This window comes from Protopterus annectens, chromosome 6.part0, assembly GCF_019279795.1.
Source record: "Protopterus annectens isolate FY-2018-M chromosome 6.part0, PAN1.0, whole genome shotgun sequence".
Lineage (NCBI taxonomy): Eukaryota > Metazoa > Chordata > Ceratodontiformes > Protopteridae > Protopterus > Protopterus annectens.
The window spans coordinates 1018302160-1018310623 of NC_056737.1; the positions used below are offsets into that span (position 1 = coordinate 1018302160).

The window sequence follows — 8464 nt, forward strand, 5'->3', positions numbered from 1 at the left end:
GTTATGTGCTAAAATACAAAATGAGGTTTCTTATAAGAGAAAAATAGGGTCATATCAAGCTATATTAACAACTACATGTCTTAATTTGATTAATACCAACCACGTCAATATTAGTGAAGAAGTAAAATTGAGTAGTATTCCCTTATATATATCGGTATACAATGATTGTTATCCGATCATTAGGGATATTATTCAGAGGAATTGGGATATTGTATGTAAGGACAAAAAATTAGGACATTTGTTCAGGGGGGATGTGAAATTTGTGTATAAGAAAGATGCATCCTTTAAAAACAATTTTGAGAGGTATGACAGTTCTAAGAAAGAAACCACATGTAGACAGATAGGAAATTTTAAATGTGGTCGATGCACTATATGTCCATATATTTATTGTACCAGTGAAAATATTGTTGTCAACACTCATAGTATTAAATTGAGGGGGCATTATAATTGCTATACATCTAACGTTGTATACCTTGCTTTGTGCCAGGATTGTGACTCATTCTATGTCGGTAAGACCTCAAGACATTTTAGGGATAGAGTGAGGGAGCATCTTTCTGATATTAAAAATCTCAAAACAACTAATGCACTTGCCAGGCATACACTGGGTAATGCTGGACACAAATTTAAGTTTTGTATTATACAGAATGTAGTATATGATGGACAAGGTAGGGTTACTATATTTGATTTGGATATTTGTGAATTAAAATGGCAGATACTTTTGGACGCATGTAACACACCAGGGCTCAATGAGTGTTGTACCATTAAGCCTATGTTGAAAAGTATTATGGCAAAAGGTAGATAGTTGGTGTAAACACAATGCATAGTATTGTTCATAGTAATCATTCATGCACTTGTTAGTTTGTTTAGTATTTACAGTACAGTTCATTCAATCAAAAACATATATTTATATATATATATTTATATATTTTTAATCGATTATTTGTATTATCTATTCATTATTCATGTCACTACACATATATTTTATGTATTTTATTTTTTCGTTTTTTATTTTTAATTTTAGGTTATTTGTACAGTCTATATGACAAGTAACAAGTCTTGGTTCAATGGATTTTTGGTGTTTCATTATTTTTTGACATTGTCTGTTTAAATAGATTAATTGTATTTATTGGTTTAATTACAGCTAATTGATGTAATCAAGCGTGGGGCAACGTATATTTAAGGAGGGAGGCATTTGATGATTGTTATCTGATGAAGTTCGTCACGGAACGAAACCTAGGTCATCTCTGTTTGTTTTTATCAATAAATCGTTTTTGGATTACTCTTTTGCCTTGAAATTTTGGTGCAAGGTTGAGGTAGCTGAATGACTGTTGGCGTTTACTCCTGGTGACCTGGACATCCTTGTTACGTGGTTTACTATTTCAATTTTGTTGTGCCTTTGTCTAAATCCCTTAGAGCCACACGCTTGAGGGACTTGAACCTCAGCACAGAAATAAATAGAACTTGCTGGAGGGACAGGTTCATAACCCAGAGGCTCCCTTCGCTCTGGAATAGAATTCCAGTTCATGTGAGGCAGAGCACCTCACTGAATCTCTTCAAGAAGAATCTCGATAGGTGGATGGGGGATCATAGGTTTGTCCCAGGGATTACTCCCATGTCACTATTAGACAGAGGCACAGTAAACTAAACCTTAAAAAGGGCACAGTATACTCAAATCAAGGGGTGGCGTAAGCCATACAGAATCGGGCTAGGCTTATAATTGCCTCAGGGTAGATAGCCTAGTATGAACCTATGAACCTATGAACCTAATTGCACGTGCACAGACACACACACACACACACACACATGGACACACACACATACACCACACACACACACACACACACACACACACACACACACACACACACACACACACCCACATAAATATACAGATATGTGCAGGCGTGCGCGTGCACACACAGAAACACACACACATAAATATACAGATATGCACACACATACACACACACAGAGACACACACACACACACACACACAGACACACACACACATAAATATAAAGATATGTGCACACACACACACACATAAATATACAGATATGCGCACGCACACACACACACACACACATAAATATACAGATATGCGCATGCGCACACACACACACACACACACACACACACACACACACACACACACACACACACACACACACACACATACAAACACACAGACACACATAAATATACAGATATATGCATTTACATACATACACTCGTGCGCAGGCACACACACACTCACACATACACACACACAAGCACACACACAGACATACTCACACATACAGACACGCAAACATACACACACACACACACACACACACACACACACACACACACACACACACACACACACACAATGAAAAAATCTATAGAAGCTATAACTAAAAAGGACACCCTCTTACCAGCATTGTGTTCTGATCCTTAAATTACACTAGAAACCTATCCTACAAACCTATGTCCCAGAATGCAACCTTTGTTCCTCTCATAAGCAGCTTTTATGTATGCCCATACCCAACAAGAGAACTGGACAGAGTCTATATTCTTATAAGATTACTAAGCTCTGGAACAACCTACACCACCCCCCTCATCACTAACTAGACTCCTTAAATGCCTTCAAAGTTAAACTAAAGTCTCGTTATCTGAACAATCACATTTGCGCCTGCTGTCCAAAGCCCCCTTAATGCCGTGATAATCCCGGTCCTAATCTTTACTATTCTCTCTTTCTGTTGCTATGCAAACAAGTTGCCATGAACGTCCACTCATTTCTGTTATTTCTACTGCCGTACTTCCAAATCATATGTTTTCACCTTTGTGTCGACACTTGCACCAAGCTGTCTAACGTCATTACTATCCTGTTGTAAATCATATGTGAAACAGGCTGACTATATTTGTGTTGTATTTGACCTTTTGCTATTTGTTTCTTTTTACTCAACCTTTAAAGTGATATTATCAATATATTATGCATTAACTTTGTCTATTGCATTTAAAAGCTCAACTTCCACCCCTGTAATTTGTCTTGTGATTTTTTTTTTTTTGCTTGTCATGTTATGTTGGGACTTTTCACCCTGGGCCTCCACTGAAAATGGGTCTTTGATCCAGTGGACTTTCCCAGTCAATAAATAAATGAATAAATACATGAACAGAAACAAAAAATGATGGTGGTACTCAGTCATGATGGTGGCACTCAATCAGTGGACAGACTGCGGCACCCACCTCCTAAATTCCTGTGAGGTACTGGCAGATCCATCGTAGTCTGTTCAGCATCTATTACAATGGAAGAAATAAGGTCACATTAGTGGACTATAATGCATTAGTCCATGGATTCCTGGGGGACTCGTCTTCAAAGCTATCCAAACGTCATGCCAGCACATATTGTCATTTGGACTGATGAATTATCTGGACTTAGTTTTGCAGATACAGTTGATATTCTCCTTCAGTTTACCCAGGAAGAGGCAGCCTGGTACAATTAAGCAGAAAGCCATAGCAAAGAATGCTTTTGTCTGTTATGACTGAGAAACATTTAGTAGAACCTCTGCAGAGGTCCTAGAGATAATTTCACATTCCTTCATCCCTTCTGAAGTACCAGTCTGTACGTGGACAAACATGTATATTGCCACTGGTGGAAGCACCTGATACATCCAAAAATCACATTCCTGGCTTTTGTTAGTCTTGCAGGAAATATTTATACTGATGTTCCATTTTTATTTTGGGCATTGACTCAGCAGATTGTCTTCAACAGTACTGTATGTGAGCAAGTTCATATAACTATAGAGCCAGCTGAGCAATTGAATCCACAGAACAAAGAACTGTGGGAAATAACATGCTGTACTCTATTGAACTTATAAGACATTTCTGCTGTAGTACCAATGAGATCTGCTCTTCTGCTGGACCAGTTTGTCCATAAATGGCTGTAAAAATAACATGCTAGAGATGCAGTAATTCCAGTTCTAAAGCTCTGCCAGTAGCAGAATTAGCAACAGCAGTCAGTACTGCGGAGTCAGGAACAGCAGCAACAGTTAGTAAAGAGGAGTAAGGAACAACAGCAGCAGTTAGTACACAGGAGTAAGGAACAGCAGCAACAGTCAGTACAGAGGAGTAAGGAACAGCAGCAACAGTCAGTACAGAGGAGTAAGGAACAGCAGCAACAGTTAGTACAGAGGAGTAAGGAACAGCAGCAAAAGTCAGTACAGAGGAGTAAGGAACAGCAGCAACAGTTAGTACAGAGGAGTAAGGAACAACAGCAGCAGTTAGTACAGAGGAGTAAGGAACAGCAGCAACAGTCAGTACAGAGGAGTAAGGAACAGCAGCAACAGTCAGTACAGAGGAGTAAGGAACAGCAGCAACAGTTAGTACAGAGGAGTAAGGAACAGCAGCAAAAGTCAGTACAGAGGAGTAAGGAACAGCAGCAACAGTTAGTACAGAGGAGTAAGGAACAACAGCAGCAGTTAGTACAGAGGAGTAAGGAACAGCAGCAACAGTTAGTACAGAGGAGTAAGGAACAGCAGCAGCAGTTAGTACAGAGGAGTAAGGAACAACAGCAAACGTTAGTACAGAGGAGTAAGGAACAACAGCAGCAGTTAGTACAGAGGAGTAAGGAACAACAGCAACAGTCAGTACAGAGGAGTAAGGAACAGCAGCAGCAGTTAGTACAGAGGAGTAAGGAACAGCAGCAAAAGTCAGTACAGAGGAGTAAGGAACAGCAGCAACAGTTAGTACAGAGGAGTAAGGAACAACAGCAGCAGTTAGTACACAGGAGTAAGGAACAACAGCAACAGTTAGTACAGAGGAGTAAGGAACAACAGCAGCAGTTAGTACAGAGGAGTAAGGAACAACAGCAACAGTCAGTACAGAGGAGTAAGGAACAGCAGCAACAGTTAGTACAGAGGAGTAAGGAACAGCAGCAAAAGTCAGTACAGAGGAGTAAGGAACAGCAGCAACAGTTAGTACAGAGGAGTAAGGAACAACAGCAGCAGTTAGTACACAGGAGTAAGGAACAGCAGCAACAGTCAGTACAGAGGAGTAAGGAACAGCAGCAACAGTCAGTACAGAGGAGTAAGGAACAGCAGCAACAGTTAGTACAGAGGAGTAAGGAACAGCAGCAAAAGTCAGTACAGAGGAGTAAGGAACAGCAGCAACAGTTAGTACAGAGGAGTAAGGAACAACAGCAGCAGTTAGTACAGAGGAGTAAGGAACAGCAGCAACAGTTAGTACAGAGGAGTAAGGAACAGCAGCAGCAGTTAGTACAGAGGAGTAAGGAACAACAGCAACAGTTAGTACAGAGGAGTAAGGAACAACAGCAGCAGTTAGTACAGAGGAGTAAGGAACAACAGCAACAGTCAGTACAGAGGAGTAAGGAACAGCAGCAGCAGTTAGTACAGAGGAGTAAGGAACAGCAGCAACAGTCAGTACAGAGGAGTAAGGAACAGCAGCAACAGTCAGTACAGAGGAGTAAGGAACAACAGCAGCAGTCAGTACAGAGGAGTAAGGAACAGCAGCAACAGTCAGTACAGAGGAGTAAGGAACAGCAGCAACAGTCAGTACAGAGGAGTAAGGAACAACAGCAGCAGTCAGTACAGAGGAGTAAGGAACAGCAGCAACAGTCAGTACAGAGGAGTAAGGAACAGCAGCAGCAGTTAGTACAGAGGAGTAAGGAACAGCAGCAGCAGTTAGTACAGAGGAGTAAGGAACAACAGCAACAGTTAGTACAGAGGAGTAAGGAACAACAGCAGCAGTTAGTACAGAGGAGTAAGGAACAACAGCAGCAGCAGTTATTACAGAGGAGTAAGGAACAGCAGCAGCAGTTAGTACAGAGGAGTAAGGAACAACAGCAACAGTTAGTACAGAGGAGTAAGGAACAGCAGCAAAAGTCAGTACAGAGGAGTAAGGAACAGCAGCAACAGTTAGTACAGAGGAGTAAGGAACAACAGCAGCAGTTAGTACAGAGGAGTAAGGAACAGCAGCAGTTAGTACAGAGGAGTAAGGAACAACAGCAGCAGTTAGTACAGAGGAGTAAGGAACAACAGCAGCAGTTAGTACAGAGGAGTAAGGAACAACAGCAACAGTCAGTACAGAGGAGTAAGGAACAGCAGCAGCAGTTAGTACAGAGGAGTGAGGAACAGCAGCAAAAGTCAGTACAGAGGAGTAAGGAACAGCAGCAACAGTTAGTACAGAGGAGTAAGGAACAACAGCAGCAGTTAGTACACAGGAGTAAGGAACAACAGCAACAGTTAGTACAGAGGAGTAAGGAACAACAGCAGCAGTTAGTACAGAGGAGTAAGGAACAACAGCAACAGTCAGTACAGAGGAGTAAGGAACAGCAGCAACAGTTAGTACAGAGGAGTAAGGAACAGCAGCAAAGTCAGTACAGAGGAGTAAGGAACAGCAGCAACAGTTAGTACAGAGGAGTAAGGAACAACAGCAGTTAACACACAGGAGTAAGGAACAGCAGCAACAGTCAGTACAGAGGAGTAAGGAACAGCAGCAACAGTCAGTACAGAGGAGTAAGGAACAGCAGCAACAGTTAGTACAGAGGAGTAAGGAACAGCAGCAAAAGTCAGTACAGAGGAGTAAGGAACAGCAGCAACAGTTAGTACAGAGGAGTAAGGAACAACAGCAGCAGTTAGTACAGAGGAGTAAGGAACAGCAGCAACAGTTAGTACAGAGGAGTAAGGAACAGCAGCAGCAGTTAGTACAGAGGAGTAAGGAACAACAGCAACAGTTAGTACAGAGGAGTAAGGAACAACAGCAGCAGTTAGTACAGAGGAGTAAGGAACAACAGCAACAGTCAGTACAGAGGAGTAAGGAACAGCAGCAGCAGTTAGTACAGAGGAGTAAGGAACAGCAGCAACAGTCAGTACAGAGGAGTAAGGAACAGCAGCAACAGTCAGTACAGAGGAGTAAGGAACAACAGCAGCAGTCAGTACAGAGGAGTAAGGAACAGCAACAGTCAGTACAGAGGAGTAAGGAACAGCAGCAACAGTCAGTACAGAGGAGTAAGGAACAACAGCAGCAGTCAGTACAGAGGAGTAAGGAACAGCAGCAACAGTCAGTACAGAGGAGTAAGGAACAGCAGCAGTTAGTACAGAGGAGTAAGGAACAGCAGCAGCAGTTAGTACAGAGGAGTAAGGAACAACAGCAACAGTTAGTACAGAGGAGTAAGGAACAACAGCAGCAGTTAGTACAGAGGAGTAAGGAACAACAGCAGCAGCAGTTATTACAGAGGAGTAAGGAACAGCAGCAGCAGTTAGTACAGAGGAGTAAGGAACAACAGCAACAGTTAGTACAGAGGAGTAAGGAACAACAGCAGCAGTTAGTACAGAGGAGTAAGGAACAACAGCAGCAGTTAGTACAGAGGAGTAAGGAACAGCAGCAGCAGTTAGTACCGAGGAGTAAGGAACAACAGCAACAGTTAGTACAGAGGAGTAAGGAACAACAGCAGCAGTTAGTACAGAGGAGTAAGGAACAGCAGCAGCAGTTAGTACAGAGGAGTAAGGAACAACAGCAGCAGTTAATACAGAGGAGTAAGGAACAACAGCAGCAGTTAGTACAGAGGAGTAAGGAACAGCAGCAACAGTTAGTACAGAGGAGTAAGGAACAGCAGCAACAGTTAGTACAGAGGAGTAAGGAACAGCAGCAGCACTCAATATGGAGGAGTAAGAAAAAGCATCAGCAGTCAATATGGAGGAGTAAGGAACAACAGCAGCAGTCAGTACAGAGGAGTAAGGAACAGCAGCAGCAGTCAGTACAGAGGAGTAAGGAACAACAGCAGCAGTTAGTACAGAGGAGTAAGGAACAGCAGCAACAGTTAGTACAGATGAGTAAGGAACAGCAGCAGCAGTCAATATGGAGGAGTAAGGAGCAGCAACAGTCAGTATGGAGGAGTCAGGAACAGCATCAGCAGTCAGTATGGAGGAGTCAGGAACAGCATCAGCAGTCAATATGGAGGAGTAAGGAGCAGCAGCAGTCAGTATGGAGGAGTAAGGAGCAGCAACAGACAGTATGGAGGAGTCAGGAACAGCATCAGCAGTCAGTATGGAGGAGTCCGGAACAGCATCAGCAGTCAATATGGAGCAGCAGTCAGTACGGAGGGGTAAGGAACAGCATCAGCAGTCAATGTGGAGGAGTAAGGAGCAGCAGCAGTCAGTACGGAGGGGTAAGGAACAGCAGCAGCAGTCAGTATGGAGGAGTAACGAACAGCAGCAGCAGTCAGTATGGAGCAGCAGTCAGTATGGAGGGGTAAGGAACAACAGCAGCAGTCAGTATGGAGGAGTAACGAACAGCAGCAGCAGTCAGTATGGAGCAGCAGTCAGTACGGAGGGGTAAGGACCAACAGCAGCAGTCAGTATGGAGGAGTAACGAACAGCAGCAGCAGTCAGTATGGAGCAGCAGTCAGTACGGAGGGGTAAGGAACAACAGCAGCAGTCAGTATGGAGGAGTAACGAACAG

The 8464-nt window shown here is 42.7% G+C and overlaps 1 protein-coding gene across 1 annotated transcript in view; it reads left to right on the forward strand.

Annotated features, from left to right (window-relative positions):
• Nucleotides 1-8258, forward strand: part of LOC122803931 (trichohyalin-like) — an 8695-nt gene extending 437 nt beyond the window's left edge. The window contains exons 2-3 of the mRNA XM_044073607.1: nucleotides 3994-6344; nucleotides 6452-8258. Of these exons, the coding sequence (XP_043929542.1) occupies nucleotides 3994-6344; nucleotides 6452-8258 (4158 nt within the window). The remainder of the gene's footprint in view (nucleotides 1-3993; nucleotides 6345-6451) is intronic.
• The last annotated feature ends 206 nt before the right edge of the window (nucleotides 8259-8464 follow it).